Raw genomic sequence first — 18,714 nt, 5'->3', positions numbered from 1 at the left:
ATAAGTCTTTATTTAAGAATGCAGAACAGTTCAGGTTCTCTGGCTTGCACTCCCTGGAAAAATGTTGTGGGGAAGAGGAGAAAATTGGATTGCAGATACACTAGTCCTGTCAAAAGTGGGTTCTTTATATATAGTTATTAGATTGTAATTAAGGAGCAGATCACTGCTTTTCTGGGGAAGAGGAAGATTTTCTCTTTTCTGGCAACCAGTAGGTTTTAAGGTTGGGGTATCAACTCGCAAAGCATTCCTGACCTGCTCTCAAGTTGCCATAGGCAGGGGGATGGGAAAACCGAGCCTCACAGCTGCATTGAGGAACTTGCATTACGGTCAGAATAAAGCACATGAACGTGAAGGTCATCTCCAGGGAGACCCACAGTGGCCGGAGGGAGTGACTTTTACAACCCGTGAAATTTCTTCATTGTGGAATCTCCCCCCTTGGGGGGGGGGAGGGTCAGAACCAAGGTCAGAAACAGGGTCAGAGCCAAGGTGCAAATTAAGTGAGGTCAGAGTTGGTTTCACTTGGATCGTGCGGACATAGAGTTCCTAATAAATAACTGGATTTTTTTTGAAGCTTGGTTTGAGGCTTATGATTTAATTAGGGCATCAGTCGGAACCCTGACATGGGGTGATCAAGAGATATCTGCAGGATCAGACCCAAAGGTGCATTTTCTGGAGGCAACTGGACTTGCTTGTTTTTTCTTTGAAGACATTTTGCTTCTCACTCAAGAAGCTTCTTCAGCTCTGACAGGATAGTGGGGAATGGAAGGATTTATATTCCTTGAAGACAGCTGGTCATTTGCATCCTTTTAGAGGGTTTTTAAGGTCACTTGGAGATTTATCTTTCTCCTGAGAGTCATCTGAGTAGTGCTTCTGGTTCCTGTAGTCTGCAATTTCCCCACCCCCCTCTGGAAATCCATTCCTACTCCCACACCATTCAAAGGGTGTTCATCCCAAATTGTATAGCTAAAAGTCTGTAGAGATTCTCAATTATCCAGGTCATAGTTGTCCCAAAGGCAACTGGACTTTCTTGGTTTTTTTTTTTTTTTGGAAGACGTTTCGCTTCTCATCCAAGAAGCTTCTTCAGCTCTGACAGAAGTTTTAGTCCAAATGAAGCACTGTTGCAATCCAAGCTCCCTCCACCACTTGTACGAGTGTGATGTCATGACATACATCTAATCGGGAAAAATCTGAAGTTGTGCCGTGCTCCTCATTAGCTTCCTTTGACTTCCCTGCAGCTCCCACTGATAAAGACCTTTTGACAATCGCACAACGTGTAGTCTGTGATTATCTAGAACAGTGTTTTTCCAATTTTGGCACCTTTAAGATGTGTGGACTTCATCCCCCAGAATTCCTTAGCCAGTATGGCTGGTTGTTGGAAACCTGGGTGTTAAAGTCCACACATCTTAAAATTGCTTGCATGATTGAGAAACGCTGATTAGAAGGACCAAACTGATAACGGACTAGAAGGCCGTTATACATCTCAGTTTGTTTGCTCCCCTCTTTGCTCTTCCCATTTTTTCTTAACAATATTCCATTTCGGCATAAGCAGTAATCTTGTGCCACAATAAAACAATTAGTCTTCAAAATGCCACAAGAATCCTTTTTGTATACTTATGCATATTTATGTTCTTGTTACAGAATAAACGTTGTGGAACCTGCAAAAGAACAACAGCAACACATACACCTAATCATATCACTGGGCAATTCGTTCTCTTTTCTAGTAATTAGTCACTTGTTAAGTTTCTAGGGTTTTCTCTCTGAAAATATCTCTTAACATCTCCAAAGTGACATTTCAGCTTTTGCAGTCTTACTTAAGGAAGCCACCGATGAGCAGGGCCAAAAGCTAGAATCCAGGGTTTGCATAAAGGTAAAGGTAAAGGTTCCCCTCGCACATATGTGCTAGTCGTTCCCGACTCTAGGGGGCGGTGCTCATCTCCGTTTCAAAGCCGAAGAGCCAGTGCTGTCCAAAGACGTCTCTGTGGTCATGTGGCCGGCATGACTAAATGCCAAAGGCGCACGGAACGCTGTTACCTTCCCACCGAAGGTGGTTCCTATTTTTTCTACTTGCATTTTTACGTGCTTTCGAAACTGCTAGGTTGGCATAAGCTGGGGCAAGTAATGGGAGCTCACCCCGTTACACGGCAGCACTGGGGATTCAAACCGCCGAGCTGCCGAACTTTCAATCGACAAGCTCAATGTCCTAGCCCCTGAGCCACATATAATTTGGCATATAATTTATATATAATATAATTTGACATATAATTTGGCATATAATCTGCCAAAAAATAAATTTAAAATATAGAGAGGTAAGGTACAAGTTGTCTTCTACAACCGGGACCAGAATTTCCATTGCTAAGCAAGATGGTTATTAAATGACCTGCAGCCTTTTTTTGGGGGGGGCCATGGTTGTTAAGCGAATCACTGCAGTCGTTAAGTGAATTGTGTGGTCATTAAATGAGTCCAGCTTCCCCCATTTTGATTCTTCTTCTCACAAGCCAGCTGGGAAGGTGACAAATAGCAATCAAATGACCCCAGGACACTGCAAACTTCGTAAATACCTGCTGATTGGCAAGGGCCCAAATTTTGCTCATATATCCGTGGGGGTGCTAGGACCGTCATAAGTGCAAGCACGGGTTGTAAAAGCAACTTTTTTGGGGTGTCATCCTAACTTAGAATGGTTGCTAAAATAAATGGTTATAAGTCAAGGACTACTTGTAGAGTTTTGCGATGACTGTTGCCATTGAAATAGAACAAGAATAGAATAAAATAACAGAGTTGGAAGGGACCTTGGAGGTCTTCTAGTCAAACCCTACACCACTTCAGACAAATGGTTAGCCAACATTTTCTTTCAAATTTCCAGTGTTGTAGCATTCACAACTTCTAGAGCAAGGGTCTCCAACCTTAGTCCCTTTAAGACTCAGCAAAGTTGGCTGAGGGACTCTGGGAGTTGAAGTCTACAAGTCTTAAAGGAACCAAGGTTGGAGACCCCTGCTCTAGAGGCAAGTTGTTCCACTGGTTAATTGTTCTAACTGTCAGGAAATTTCTCCTTAGTTCTAAGTTGCTTCTTTCCTTGATCAGTTTCCACCCATTGCTTCTTATCCTGCCCTCAGGTACTTTGGAGAACAGCCCGACTCCCTCTTCTTTGTGGCAACCCCTGAGATATTGGAAGACTGCTATCATGTCTCCCCTAGTCCTTCTTTTTATTAAACTAGACATACCGAGTTCCTGCAACCGTTCTTCATATAATAATAATAATAATAATAATAATAATAATAATAATAATAATAATAATAATAATAATAATAATTATTATTATTATTATTATTATTATTATTTAATTTTTATACCGCCCTTCTCCCGAAGGACTCAGGGCGGTGAACAGGCAGATAAAATAATACAATATATTACAATAAAAACACTATTTAAAAAACTTATTCAATATAGCCTAAATTTAAAATACAATACAAAATATAAAATAAACCCCAATAAAATCCATGTTTAAAAACCCTATTTAAGCCAGTCCTGCTCGGAAGAATAGATATGTCTTCAGCTCGCGGCGAAAGATCCGGAGGTCAGGAAGTTGTCAAAGTCCTGGGGGAAGCTCATTCCAGAGGGTAGGTGCCCCCACCGAGAAGGCTCTCCCCCTGGGGGTTGCCAGCCTACACTGGCTGACGGCACCCTGTTTTAGCCTCCAGTCCCCTAATCCTCTTTGTGGCTTCTGCACTCTTTCTAGAGTCTCCACATCTTTTTTACATCGTGGCAACCAAAATACAGTATACCTCAAGGGAAGATTGAGAGAAGGTGATGTGTGCAGGTTTATGACCGAGACAGGCTCAACTCTCCCACGAATGAATGTTGACCCTCTTTGATAATATCTTGTTGTTTTTCCAAGGATGACTTGTAATTCCTTTGATCCGCCCTATCCATCTTACCTGTTGTCTTTACCATTCTTCTACTTCCCTCAACCGTGTCCCTCGTCTTTTGCAAACTCAATGAGTTCAGAAAAAGGACAGTCTTATTTTTAAAGATAGGCAGCTAGCCTTGATGTTGTTCACCGGTCTTCTCGGATTGGGTTTCAAACAGCTTTGCTCTTCTAGGTCACATTGGGGGGAGAAGCCTCTTGCTCTTCAGATGCATCAGGACTGCAGAATTCCTCCCTGAATTCCCAGATGCCCTGGGGGAAGAAGCAGGGCTTAATCTGAGCTAGACTTTCAGGGCAAGCAATGCATGCCAAGGGAGCCAGGAAGGGAACTCCAAACAGGAGAATTTAGCTGCTGTCTAAAACGGAAAGGTTTGAAGCATGCATCAGGCTGGTGAATTTATTAGACCCAGTGTCTGAGCTTAGTGCCTGAGTTCCGAACCCAGCGGGTGTGTGTGTGTGTGTGTGTGTGTGAGAGAGAGAGAGAGAGAGAGAGAGAGAGAGACAGTGACAGAGAGAGAGAGTGACAAAGAGGGAAAGGGAGGAAGGGAGGGAGAGAGAGAGAAGGAGAAAAGGAGAAAAGGGCGAGAGAGATGGAGAGAGAGGGAAGGAGGGAGAGAGAGAATGAGAGAAATGGAGAGAGGGAAAGGGAGGGAGGGAGGAAGAGAGAGAAAGAAGAAAGGGAGGGAGGGAGAGAGAGAGAAATGGAGGGAAGGAAATGAAGGGAGGGAGGAAGAGAGAGAAAGAAAGAGAAATGGAGAGAGGGAAAGGGAGGGAGGGAGAGAGAGAGAAAGAAGAAAGGGAGGGAGGGAGAGAGAGAGAAATGGAGGAAGGAAATGAAGGGAGGGAGGAAGAGAGAGAAAGAAAGAGAAATGGAGAGAGGGAAAGGGAGGGAGGGAGAGAGAAAGGGAGGGAGGGAGGGAAAGGGAGGGAGGGAGGAAGAGAGAGAAAGAGAGAAATGGAGAGAGGGAAAGGGAGGGAGAGAGAGAGAGCTTGGCATCTCTGCAAGGAAGGAGTGGAGTAGAACGTAAAAAGGTCTCTGCCTAAAATCCTGCCTCCATTTATTTATTTATTTGCGAAATTTATTAGTTGCCCATCTTACCATGCAGCTTACAATATTAAAATGTAAAACTACGTCAAACCTAATAATACAAATACAATGCTATATTAAAAAAAATCAACCTCGCTAAAAAGAGGGGGAGGGAAGGGGAGGGAGTATGATGAGAAGAGGGGACAGGGTGGGATCTGCTGTTAATCTATCAACCCCCTGCCTGCCCCCAATGTGAATCCCTCTCTTGGAGCCCCAAGCCCCAACTGGCAGTGCCAGGTCTTTAAGCTCTTACAGAAGGTCAGGAGGGTTGGAGCCAATCTCCTGGGGGTGGATGGGTGGGAGATGTTCCAGAGGGGAAGGCACAATGGCAGAAAAGGCTCTCTCCCTCGATCCCACTGGCTGGAATCCTGTGGCCGATGGGGCCCTGCAGCAACATTACTGGGGGAAGTGATTCATTAAAACTTCCTTGCTACCTATTGCAATACGGTTTTGAGATACCCAGAAGGACTGGTCTTCCTGGGAAGATCAGTAAAGCCAACTAGCTTTTGTACAAAGGACCGGTGCATATCTCTTGTCCCCTGCTGCAGCTGGTGGGATGGAAGGGGAAGGCACTCATGTTAGATGCCTCTACGATTCCCTCCCCCCGATTCCTTTCTCCTCCTCCTCCTCCTCCTCCTCCTCCTCCTCCTCCTCCTCCTCCTCCTCCTCCTCCTCCTCCTCCTCCTCCTCCCTTTCCCCTTCTCCTTCTCCTTCTCCTTCTCCTCCTCCTCTCCTCTCCTCTCCTCCTCCTCCTCCTCCTCCTCCTTCTCCTCCCATCCTCCTCCTCTCCTCCTTTTTTTTTTTTTTTTTTTGGTTAAGGGTTTCCAAGTTGGCATGCCGTCTCGTCTCCTGTACTGCGGGATGGAAAGAGTTAACGGGCGAAGCCCTACCTGCTATTGCATTTTAAAGATGCCGAGATGAAAGCCCATAATTTATTCTCCCCACACACGAAGGAGCAATTAGTTCTAAACACGGCTTAATCAGTCAGCGAGAGATTGATTTCTGTAGACTTGGATTTGGTGGCTGCTGGCAGAGTGCCAGCCTGCAAGCAGTCTCCAAATAAATGAAGTGCAGAGAAGCAAGCCATTCCATAATATGATCTATGGGCCTCTGTAACTTTCTTGCCTGCTCATTAGTATGCCTCTGGACAAAGGCACGGATCCAAACTCTGCAGTCGCCTCGCCAGCCTCTCACTGGGCGGTTTTCGACCCCTGTGCCTCCTTCCAGCCCATCCCCCGGTCTGCATGTGCAATTCCTCGCTTAGTTCATTCAGCTGGCAGCCGGCTTCGCCCAGTTCCAGACAACAATTAGAACAAGAGGAACACTCAACACTCGGCACACAGTTGATAGGTGTCAGTTTTGGAGTTCCATAAAACTCTGCATCAAGCTCAGTGGAGAGTGAGAGGGAGGGAGGGAGAGAAGGGGAGGGAGGGAAGGAGGGAGAGAGAGGGAGGGAGAGATGGAGAGAGGAAGAGAGAGAGGAAGAGAGAGAGGGAGGAAGAGAGAGAGGGAGGGAGAGGGAAGAAAAGAGGGAGGGAGAGAGAGGAAAAGAGGGAGAGAGGGAGGGAAGGAGGGAGGGAGAGAGAGAAAGAGAAAAGCTTAGAAAAATATTTGCAAAAACTTTGACTTCTATGTACAGGAAGTCTTCAACTTATAACCATAATTAAGCCCAAAATGTACGTTGCTAAGTGAGACATTTATTAAGTGAATTTTGCCCATTTTTATTACCTTTCTTGCCACAATTGTTAAGTCAACCATTGCAGTTGTTAAATTAGTAACACCGTTGTTGAGTGAATCTGGCTTCCTCATTGACTTGTCAGGAGGTCGCAAAAGCGGATCACATGACAACCGTCATAAATATGAGTCAGTTGCCAAGAGTCTGAGTTTTGATCACATGACCACGGGGAGGTCATAAGTGTGAAAAATTGTGTCACTTTTTTTCAGTGCCATTTGTAAGTTTGAACAGTCCCTAAATGAACTGTTGTAAATTAAGAACTGTCTGTTTAGCCCATTGTTGCATAATAACCTTATGCTCAGTTTATCACGTTAGATCAATGCTTCCTGACTTTGGCCATTTTAAGAGGTGTGGACTTCAACAAGGCTGGCTGGAGAATTCAGGGTGTTGTGTTAGACAATCTAACTTTTCATCTTTTAAAAGCATTGAAATCCGGAAGGATGTGAAAGTGGAATGAGGGATATACTTGCTTTAATCTCAGAAGACAAGGATATGACTGATCAAGATTTGGGCCGCAAAAGTTTGTTGCAAAAATGGCAGCAGATAGACAGAGGTGAGATTCAGCAGGTTCTGTGACCAGTTCTGGAGAACCGGTAGCGGAAATTTCGAGTAGTTCAGAAAACTGAGTCCTTCGGGAGAAGGGCGGTATAGAAATTGGATTATAAATAAATAAAAATAAAATAAATAAATAAATAAAACCGGTAAATACCACCTCTTACTGACCCCTCCCCCATCTATTCTCTGCCTCCCGAGTCCCAGCTGATCAGGAGGAAATGGGGACTTAACAGTATCCTTCCCCTTCCACCAAGCCACGCCCACCAAGCCATGCCATACCACGCCCACCAAGACCCACCCACCAAGGTTTGCCACGCCCACCAAGACACGCCCACAGAACCAGTAGTAAAAAAATTTGAATCCTACCACTGCAGATAGATCTTTGTGGAAGTCCAGAATTTGATAATCTCTTAACACTGCGATAGTTTGTTCCTTTTTATTTCACACTAAATATTCCCCTAACGAGATGGCGGAAACTGTGGGATGAAGTGAAGTGAAGAATTCATCATGAAAACTCTTGAGAAATTTATATTTCATTTTCTTTTCTTTTCTTTTCTTTTTTAAACTTCATGTTTCTAGACCGCCTCTCTCCCTCAAGGAGAGGTTTGGGTCAGTGATTTTATTTATATTCTACCCTTCCTAAAAAAAAAAAAGCATGCCAAATTGATGGCAATTTTATTTTAATTTATTCTATTCACCAAGCAACCTAGCATGGCAACTGTAGTTGAGAAACAGAACTGGCTCTCCCTATATTTTTAACCCTGGGGAAAGATCCTGAAAATGGCTATAGAATAGAATAGAATAGAATAGAATAGAATAGAATAGAATAGAATAGAATAGGAGTTGGAATAGAATGGAATGGAATGGAATTCTTTATTGGCCAAATGGACACACAAGGAATTTGTCTTGTTGCATATGCTCTCAGCGTACATAAAAGAAAAGATACATTCGTCAAAAATCATAAGGTACAATACTTAATGATAGTCATAGGGTACAAATAAGCAATCAAACCATACTAGGAAACAATCAATATAAATCGTAAGGATACAAGCAACAAAGTTACAGTCATGCAGTCGTAAGTGGGAGGAGATGGATGATAGGAACAATGAGAAGAATAATAGTGATAGTAATGCAGACTTAGTAACTAAGTCTGAAAGTGTTGAGGGACTTATTTGTTTAGCAGAGTGATGGCATTCGGGGAAAAACTGTTCTTGTGTCTAGTTGTTCTGGTGTGCAGTGCTCTGTAGTGTCATTTGAGAGTAGGAGTTGAAACAGTTTATGTCCAGGATGCGAGGGGAAGGCAGGTTGGTAGTAATGTTGTTTTTTTAATCCCTCCATGCCATCTTATTAACTTCCCAAACACTCAGCTTAGCTGACACTAAGTTTTCTCTTTTCAAGCAGGTAGAGTTGCATCAAGAAAGTTGGTACAGGTCCGATGTAGCCGATGCTCCAGGTCACATATTGGTTGCCTTCCTTGCTACCGTGATGTTTGCTTATTTTATTTATTTATGGGTATCCTGTCTTTATTGTTTTTATAAAATAAGTCAAAGGGGAAAATATACCTAATACCCTTTCTTCCTCTAACTTTTCCCACAATAACAGCCCTGTGTGCCAGTTGGGGTGAGAAAAGAATGATTGACCAAAGTCACCCAGCTGGCTTTCATTTCTAAGGTGGGACCAGAACTCCCAGTCTCCTGATGATTGGCTCAGAGTCACCCAGCTGGCTTCCATGCCTAAGGTGGGACTAGAACTCTTGGTCTCCTGGTGATTGGTCCAAAGTCACCCAGCCAGCTTTCATACCTAAGGCAGGACTAGAACTCTCGGTCTCTTGGTTTCTACCCTGGTGTTTTAACCACTGAACCAAACTGGCTCTCATATCCTCTTTGTCTCAATTAGCTAAAGCCTGGTGTTGCATATGCCTTTGGCAGAGATGGGTTCCTCTTACCTGTTCACCATGGGAGTGCACGCTTCTGCGGATGCGCAGATCACCCATGATGATGTCGTGGCAGGTGGGCGGAGCCTCCCGATGGTTTTACTACCGGTTCTATAAAACCGGACCGAACTGGGAGCAACCCGCCACTGGCTTTTGGGCAACATTCTCGGAGACCTTCCAAAAGTTGTCATTCAACACTATTTTTTGATGCAGCAGAAGTGAACAATTATTTCATGTAATCCTCCACTTATGACCACAGTTGAGCCCGACAGTTCTGTTGCTAAGTGAAACATTCTGTTGAGTGAATATCGCCCCACTGTACGACCTTTCTTGGTACAGTTGTTAAGTGAATCGCTCCAACTGTTAAGTTAGCGTCATGGTTGCAAAGTGAATCTGGTTTCCCCCTCTGAGTTTGCTTGCGAGAAGGCTGCAAGAGGGGAATCACGTGACTCCAGGACGCTGAAACCGTCATAAATATGAGTCACTTGCCAAGCGGCTGAATTTTGATCACGTGACCAATGGGGATGTTTCAATGGTTGTAAGTGTGAAAAACAATCATAAGTCACTTTTTTTCAGTGCCGTTGTAACGTTGAACGGTCACTAAATGAACTTCTGTAAGTTGAAGACTACTTGTACGACATAATGATGGAAAAGATCGTAGCCAATCCTGTTCACGCTTTTTTTCAAGAATACGACTCAAGGACACCTCTAGGAAGTCCCCAGGAGTTGAGTTTGGCTTCAAGGAGATTTGACTATAATCATGTTAAGTGAATATGTAATTTAGTTAATGAGGGGCTAATTAAGTTTATATCTGATTTATTTATTTTTATCCTGGCCATTCCTTTGTTTCGGTGCTCTCCATTTTGAGCAGGGTGCTGCTTTAAACCCCATTTGTGTCTCTCGATTTGAGAAAAGCGGGGCCCTCTGCTAACCTCAAGCGGAGCTGGAAAAGTTTGTGGAACGCCTGCTGTAAAGCCCAGGTGATGGGAGGCTCTGGGGGACGGTAGAAAGCAGAAAGAATGCCAAGTGAGAAATGTGAAGATTGCTTCTGGCCAAACAATGATAAGACTTTTTTTCTCTCTCTCCCTCTTCTCTTCCTTTTTGGTCTTGTTTTGCTTGCAGAACTCAATCCGGCACAACCTGTCCTTGCACACCCGCTTCATCCGTGTGCAAAATGAAGGCACCGGCAAAAGTTCCTGGTGGATGCTGAACCCTGAAGGTGGCAAAACCGGGAAGACGCCCCGCCGGCGAGCCGTCTCCATGGACAACAACAGCAAGTTCCTGCGGATCAAGGGCAAAGCCAGTCGGAAAAAGCAGAACCAGACCACTCAGGAACGAGGAGACGAGAGCCCAGTTAGCCAGCAGGCCAAATGGTCGGAGAGCCCCACCTCCCATGCCGGCGAGGAATATGATGCTTGGGCTGATTTCCGGACACGGGCCAACTCCTCGGCCAGCACGCTGAGCAGTCGCCTCTCCCCCATCATGGCCAACCATGAGCCGGATGATCTGGAGGAGGAGGATGGGACCCCATCCTCCCCGCTGATGTACCCCAGCCCTTCGAGCACCCTGTCCCCCTCTCTGAATGCCCGCTGTTCCGTGGAGATGCCCAGGTTGACCGATCTCACCGGCACCATCAACCTGAACGAGAGCCTGGGAGACAGCCTTCTAGACGACCTGCAGGACAACTACAGCATGAGCCCAGCCCAGCCGCTTTCTGCCGGAGGACTTCGGGCCAGGACCTCCAACTTCGGCTTCAGCTCCAAGTGCTCCTCCGTGGGTGCAGGAGGTGGGGGAGGGGGAGGCGGTAATACCTACTCTGGGACTATTTATAGCCAGCCTGCCATGAGCATCATGCGCCGTCTGCCCATGCAAACCATCCAAGAGAACAAGCAGGCCACTTTTGTTCCCATGAATTCCTACCGCAACGCCTCGTTGCAGGACCTGCTCTCCTCCATTTCCTATGCGCACAAGGAGGGGGAGCCCCACCTGCCCCCGGCCAGCAGCATGGGCCTGCCTCGCGGCCACAGACAAAACGCCCTGGTGTGTAGCGGTGGGGGTGGAGGTGGAGAGATAGGCTTGGTCCCCTACCCTCCCCACTCGTCCTCTCTCATGAAGAGCAACGCGTTATACCACCACCCGTCACCAGCTGGCCATCACCCTCCTCTTAACAACAGTGCCTTACCCTCTCCGATCAGCCTTATGAGCCTGCCCGGTGACACTTGCAGCATGGTGAACATGCCTCACCACGGGCATCTCCATTCCTACGTCAGCAACCAGGGGGCGCACATGAGCTTGCTAGATTCCTTGCAGGGACCCTACCCAGAAGCCATGCACACCCCTGTTTTGAGTCAGGACAGATTCCCAGCCGATCTAGACTTGGACATGTTCAACGGGAGCTTGGAATGCGATGTGGAGTCCATCATCCTCAACGACTTCATGGACAGTGACGAGATGGACTTCAACTTTGACTCGGCTCTTCCGCCACAAAATGGTCTCAATGTGGCCCCTTTGCCCAGCGCCCCACAGCCCAACAATCAAAGCTGGGTACCTGGATGAGGCCCGTTCAGGCTGCTCAGGCCCAGCAGTGAGTGGGATGAAGAGGGTCTTGGGGAAATAGAACTCTTTCCTCCATCGCTCAGCCCTGCTCTTCTACTTCTCCTTCTTCTGTTCTTTGCCTTCATTTCTTCAGCCAGGCTAGAGCCATCTGTTGAAACTTGACAACGACACTACACTACACACGCACACACACACGCACACAGACACACACACACAAACACACAATGTAGGGTAAAATGTTTTGACAGGTACCGGCGGCTTCCCGCCTTGTGCCAGGTGTATTGTGCAGTAAGTCGGATCTGTCTTTGATGTGTGCAATAGGCACAACTTAGCCATGGCATTGCAAAGTCGCTTCCCTTCCCCTCCCCTCCCCTCCTCTCTCCCTCCCTGGGCATTTGCACTATTGCACAGAAAGAGGAACAGGTGAGATGTAACCTGAAAAACAATCTAGAGCTATTGCCAAGCATTCATGCTAACTTACATCAGGGGTCCCCAACCCCCGGTCTGTGGACCAGCACTGGGCCAGAAATGGGGCCACGCAAACAAACAAAGCCCCATCCATGGGATGCAGGGAGCACATGAAACCACGCCCCCTCCGGTCCGTGGAAAAAGCCACTCCACGGAACTGGTTCCTGGTGCCCTACAGGCCGCTGACTTAGATGGCTTCCATGAAAAGGTTTTAGAACAAGTTTTCCCGCTTGCTTTTTACTTTCCTAACTATCTAAATTTTTATCTGGTTTCTTCTTCTCACCCGTTCCTTGCCTGTATAATATGGTCCCCGTTTTATGCAGCTTGCCAATAGCAACAGGGAAGGACTAATTTCTCATGCAAAACCTAGATTTGTCATCCCATAGCTGCATAATAGCTCCATCTTTTTAGCTGAATTGCTTGAGGATTTGCTCAACAGGTAGGAAAAATAGATCTGAGGTATTTGTGCCATGTGTCAGCTTTGGAGGGCCATATTAAGAGACCATGGCTGGTGTAGAAAGAAAACAACAACAACAACAACAGCAGCCATGTGTTTGATTGCTATAAATCTAGCCACTGACTCTGCATTGCCCAGTAGACACGGGGTGTAACAGGAACTGAACTCGTCAACGTTGCTCATTTTCGTCTTCATTTTCATTTGCAACAGAAACAGCTCACAGGGTGAAATGTGCCTGCACATGGCCGGGTGGGAGAATGGGCCCTGATACCATTTGCTCCGGCATACAAATACGTGCCGTTTGCACTTACAAATTTGGCATTTGGCATTCTGACAGAAAGATGGTTGCTGCTGGGATGGGCAGGTTAAGTAGGAAGGTGGAATGGGGAAAAAAACTGGTGGCAACTTATTTTCAGCATTTGCATCTCCGGTAGTGAAACGCGCAAGGCCAAATCTAACAAGTAACTCAGAGGTGGGTTTCAGCAGGTTCTGACCAGTTCTAGAGAACCAATAGCGAACATTTTGAGTAGTTTGGAGAACCGGTAGCAGAAATTCTGACTGGCCCCACCAGCATCTATTCTCTGCCTCCCAAGTCCCAGCTGATTGGGAGGAAATGGAGATTTTACAGTATCCTTCCCCTGCCATACCCACCAAGCCATGCCCACCAAGCCATGCCACGCTCACCAAGCCACACCCACAGAACCGGTAGTAAAAAATTTTGAAGCCTACCAATGAAGTAACTAATATAACCCTCCCTAATGATAAATTTTGGTTCTAAAAAGTGATTAGTCCTGGCAATCTGTAACAAAGTGGAAATGGGTCATTTCTTTCCTTCCATCCAAAGAAAACTGAAGGTCCGGAGTTGAATGGGCTGAAAGAAAGTACAATATCTGAAAAAAAAAAAAAGGATTGCCTTTATTAGAATAGGGGCACAAAGAACCCAAATCACAAGAGGATGAGAGAAAACTAGAGTTCTATCAGGACATGGCATGATAAGATGATGGAGAGAAAAAGCTAAATATCTGGGAGCTGCCTAAGATCTCATTGGTATTATTAGCCTTCTCTCGGCTTCCGTCTGTCTCATTCCTGTGGTTTCTTTGCTACACTGAGACCCAACATGGACATTCGGTTTCTTGAAATGTTCCACCTTGCAATAATAAGCAAAAGCTTTGTAATTTGAAGTGTGAAGTCTCTAGAAGAAGGGTAACAAGCTCCTCAGAGTCTTTCAGCAGAATGTTCATTGTGTCCCTTTCTCGTGTACATTGATGCTCTCGAGTCCATGTGTCTCTGAAATGAGGACACGGTTGGAATTACCATGACTGCAGGCTGCCTAACCCGTTTTAAACCCCAGATCCAGGCAGGTCTTCAAAACAAGGTTTTGACCAATATACAGGTTTATTTTTTTTAAAAAGAAAAAGTTTAGCACTTTAGTGCAAGCTGGGAGCATTCAAAGCAATCGCTGGAAATGTATCTAACTAGAAGGATGAGGTTGCCCCTGTTTTCATGGAGGGAAACTCATGCAAAAATCAGTAGAGCCCCTCTGAGGCTAATTCTTGGCCTTCCCCAAATAAAGGGATTAATTGAATTCTGGCATCTTCCAAGTACCTTTCAGGACTGTTTAAATTCCCAGGCCTTTCAGTCCATGAAATGATAATATCGCTGGTTCTTTGGAACCAGAGGGCACTTCTTAGGTTCTGACCACTCTACCATTGAAACAAATGATCAACCTTGATATAGAGTTTGCTCTTGCAATCTAGCAGTAGATGCCTACAAGAAGCATGACGTGGTATATTTGTGGATTATTATTTTTTTAAAAGGCCTATTCTTTATAGCCTGATTCCAAGGCATCCATGAGAAATCTATTTTTTTTAAATCAACTCCTACACCAGTTGGGAGAGTGGAAGAGCTCATCATAGAGCCTCAACGAAGAGAGATCTCTTCCCCCGCTCCCATCTTCCACATTTTCCCTTCACCTCCCTGGACTTCTAGTTCAACAAGGCAAATTCATCCTTCGTCAGCCTTCTTCGTCCTATCAGGTGCCTCCAAGGCCTAGTTGTGTCCAGCCAGCATAGCTGTTGGTTAAAATTCTGAGAACTGATAGTGTGATGTGTCCATTCAGTATGGAAGGAGGATGGCTTTCAGGGCAAAGTCAAGGCACGATAGTGATGCAAGATATTGTAGGTGCACGAGAACGAGTGGTTGGAAAGAGTCCCGTTTCCAGCATAGTGTACAAGGCATGGTCACCATTTATGAACAGTGAAGAGATAGACTGTGAGATAAAATGTCCTGACTTCCCTCCTTCATTTTTGCATTGCTGTTTCAGGTGGTTTCTACCAGCCGTGCTGAGATTCTTAGGCCATCTGCAATAGGGAGGCGTAGATTTCTCGTAAGCAGCTGAGTTTATCAGGGGTAGAGTTCACACAACACGCTAAGGCAAAATATGATTTACTTGCTTGTGGTTTAGTGTGCTGTCTGAATTGAGCCAGTGTGATTTGTAAACCAGGGTTATTATGATTTAGTGTGTTGTGCGAAGTCAGTCAATTGTAGTCTATTCAGTAAAGCATATTAAGGAAATGTTGACTTACATATTGGATAACTCACTTTGGCCCAGGAAATTAGCAGGCTAAGACTCCGAAGAGCCCATATTAACTCTTTGCTCTGGGTCTACGTTAGTGCCAGGCTTTAATCCTTCCCCTCAGAGGGTTTTTTCCAGATTATTACACCGGATTTACTATATCTTGATTCCACAGGAGTCTCTCTCTGTCTCTCTCTTTCTGCTTGCTTTCAGCTGGGTTGTTTTTTTTTTATTTTTTGTAATTACCACAGTAGCTACTGCATTCTATTACTACCACTGTTACAATTGTGATCCAGCTCATGAGTTTATTTTTGTATGTTCATTCAGCCTCATTTTCCCTAAAAATGTATGTAATGAAATATGAAACGGTAAACTCAGTGGCCATTTCTAGAACTTTCTGAATCTGAGGAGAGGAAGACAGAGAGCAGAATCCGAGTATCACCATGTGAAAATTTTCACCATGTGAAAATGTGCAGCCGCTTTTAAAATTAAATCCAGTGAGATTTGTGACTGAAGCAGACTATTACGGGATGACATAATAACATCCTGCAAGGTGAACACAGATGGAAAGAAAAGAAGAATAAGAAACTGGAACTCCTGTTCCAGTGACGTTCCTTCCTCAGAGGGTTTTTTCCAGATTATTACACCGGATTTACTATATCTTGATTCCACAGGAGTCTCTCTCTGTCTCTCTCTTTCTGCTTGCTTTCAGCTGGGTTGTTTTTCTTTATTTTTTGTAATTACCACTGTAGCTACTGCATTCTATTACTATCACTGTTACAATTGTGATCCAGCTCATGAGTTTATTTTTGTATGTTCATTCAGCCTCATTTTCCCTAAAAATGTATGTAATGAAATATGAAACGGTAAACTCAGTGGCCATTTCTAGAACTTTCTGAATCTGAGGAGAGGAAGAGAGAGAGAGCAGAATCCGAGTATCACCATGTGAAAATTTTCACCACGTGAAAATGTGCAGCCGCTTTTAAAATTAAATCCAGTGAGATTTGTGACTGAAGCAGACTATTACGGGATGACATAATAACATCCTGCAAGGTGAACACAGATGGAAAGAAAAGAAGAATAAGAAACTGGAACTCCTGTTCCAGTGACGTTCCTTCCCTCAGTCTTTTGTTCAGGCAGACAGAGCATAATTCATTTGGGAAGTTGGGGTACCACCCACATTGGATTTCCGCCTCCAGAAAGGCTCCTTTTGCTCAGTCATCCAGGTGACATGTCAGTAGGAGTCCTTCAGGTGTGCAATAGCAGCAATATTTGCCCGGTGTGATATTTATCACTTTTTCTGGATGTCCAATCCAGTGCTGAGGGAGCAGAAGAATCTGCGAAGTGGTTGTGTGTTTCAAAACGACAATATGGTGGACTCGTCTGTCATCTGACTGGATGCTTCGGTAAAGAGAAAGGCTGGGCAGGATGCAATTTTTTTCCCCCTCCTTATCAGGGTTCCTTCAATCAAACAGAAGACAATTTATCTTAGAAAATAGTTCAGGGGAGAGGAGAATTTAGGTGCAATTCTCAAAGCTAGCATTCTTGCACTTGTGTAGTTAAAAGGTAGCCAAGAAGTGTGTGTGTGTGTGTGTGTGTGTGTGTGTGTGTGTGAAGAACATGTATTTTGTTGACCACTCTTTTTTCCAGCTCTCTGTCTGTCTCTCTGGCTCCCTGCCCTACCTCCATTAAATTTAACGGAAAACATTAGATAGAAACCCTTCCCATAAAGTATTTTCAGTAATGATAATACTGTCATCACAGGTTTTTTTTTTCCCCCTTTCCCCGGTCCTCCTTAATTGCTCTGCCCAGAAGTTTGATGAAAATTTATGAAAGATCATTTTGCCTGCCACTGTTTCAGGGAGGTGAGGATCAGTTGCTGCCTTTAGAAATTGATGCGATGATTAATTTTCTTCCGGATCCCTTTGTGGTCAATCATCCTCGAGGGCCAAATTGAGTGTCAACAGTCAAGCTGGCTAACAGATGCAGCCTTGATCATCTCAATTATTATTAACTTGACTTGGTTTTTACATGTCGCCTAAGGTGTGCGTGCGTTCGTATGGGGGAGACTGCCTCTCGCCCTAAGTCATTAACCTAATGACTTTGACCTCAGCTCTTCCAAACCGAGGCCCTCCAGAAGTGCTGAATGTTCATGTCTGTAATTTAAACCACTTCTTCTAACCTGATGCCTTCCAGATGTGTTTGGGTTTATAGGCTCCAGAATTCCTCAGCCAGCATGGCCCTGAGGGATGATGAAGCTTGATGTCCAACTCAAAGGGAAGAAAATAAAGTGGGGGAAAGGCTGTCATAGACATTTCCAAGCCAAGTCTCCTCTTCATGCTTTCGTTGGGTTCAGTGGAAACCGTGTTGAGCAAACTTAACTTCTAGTGAGAGGCACTGAGGTGCATTGGTGTGCCGCTGTCTCTGAAGTCCACAGGGTATGATTCAAAAAAGATGATTTTTTTAAATGTATGAATGGGATCTTCGATCATACTATCATGGATGCTTCTGTAGCTTTTTTAGACCAGGGGTCTCCAACCTTGGCAACTTTAAGCCTGGCGGACTTCAACTCCCAGAATTCCCCATCCAGCAAAAGCTGGCTGGGGAATTCTAGGAGTTGAAGTCCTCCAGGTTTAAAGTTGTTAAGGTTGGAGACCCCTGTTTTAGACCATACCCAGTGCACAGCTCTGCTGGTGTGGCCAGAAACCAGCAAGGAGACAACCTTGCCAAGGAAGTGGGATATTGTCCGTTTTTTCTAATCAAGCTGAATGGTTCCTTTTTGAGTGCAAAATTAGGATGGCTTGCCCAACCCCTCAAAAAAACAACACCCCACATTCTTTTGTCATGCCTGTATTTAGGATGGTTTCTTTTCTGTTTTTTTCCCCCCATCTAGGATTCAATTTAATTCCCATGTTTGGAGGGATGGTGTACATTTCTTCTCAAGTAGAGGAATTATATGTTTGTCTCACTAGACAAACTTAAACTCATGTCAGCAATCTGATGCTTCTAGTTAAACATTTTCTCTAAAAAACAAACAAACAAACCCCAATATCCCTACTGTTGAAGGAACGATTCTGTAATCAGAACTGGAGGCAATCGCTCGGTACTGATATTCACAGGGTCTATTGTTCCCTCCTTCCCCTCTCCTTCCCCCAACTTCCTGAAAACTCCCCAGGAACAGGAATGACTTCAAGGTATGGAAGATATAAAACCCAAGATGGCAGCCACAGTGGTACCACTGAAGCTCACCAGGTTCTTATGTGTGCCCGTGTAAAGGGGGGGTGGGCGGAGTTTCAGGTGCATGATTGCTTCTGCTCATCCAAAAGGGGTGGGGCTTTGATTGCATCATCGTGGCTCCCATGCTGGCTTTTGGACCATACCTGTGTGGACATTCAAATAGAAGGGCGAATAGAACAGGTTCCTCAA

The 18,714-nt window shown here is 45.0% G+C and overlaps 1 protein-coding gene across 1 annotated transcript in view; it reads left to right on the top strand.

The window, feature by feature from the left end:
• Positions 1-12,153, top strand: part of FOXO6 (forkhead box O6) — a 179,049-nt gene extending 166,896 nt beyond the window's left edge. Inside the window, exon 2 of the mRNA XM_058195910.1 lies at positions 10,355-12,153. Within this exon, the coding sequence (XP_058051893.1) occupies positions 10,355-11,788 (1,434 nt within the window). The 3' untranslated portion in view covers positions 11,789-12,153. The remainder of the gene's footprint in view (positions 1-10,354) is intronic.
• The last annotated feature ends 6,561 nt before the right edge of the window (positions 12,154-18,714 follow it).

The sequence above is a fragment of the Ahaetulla prasina genome, chromosome 10 (assembly GCF_028640845.1).
Source record: "Ahaetulla prasina isolate Xishuangbanna chromosome 10, ASM2864084v1, whole genome shotgun sequence".
NCBI lineage: Eukaryota > Metazoa > Chordata > Lepidosauria > Squamata > Colubridae > Ahaetulla > Ahaetulla prasina.
This window is presented reverse-complemented; position numbering and strand designations above follow the sequence as displayed.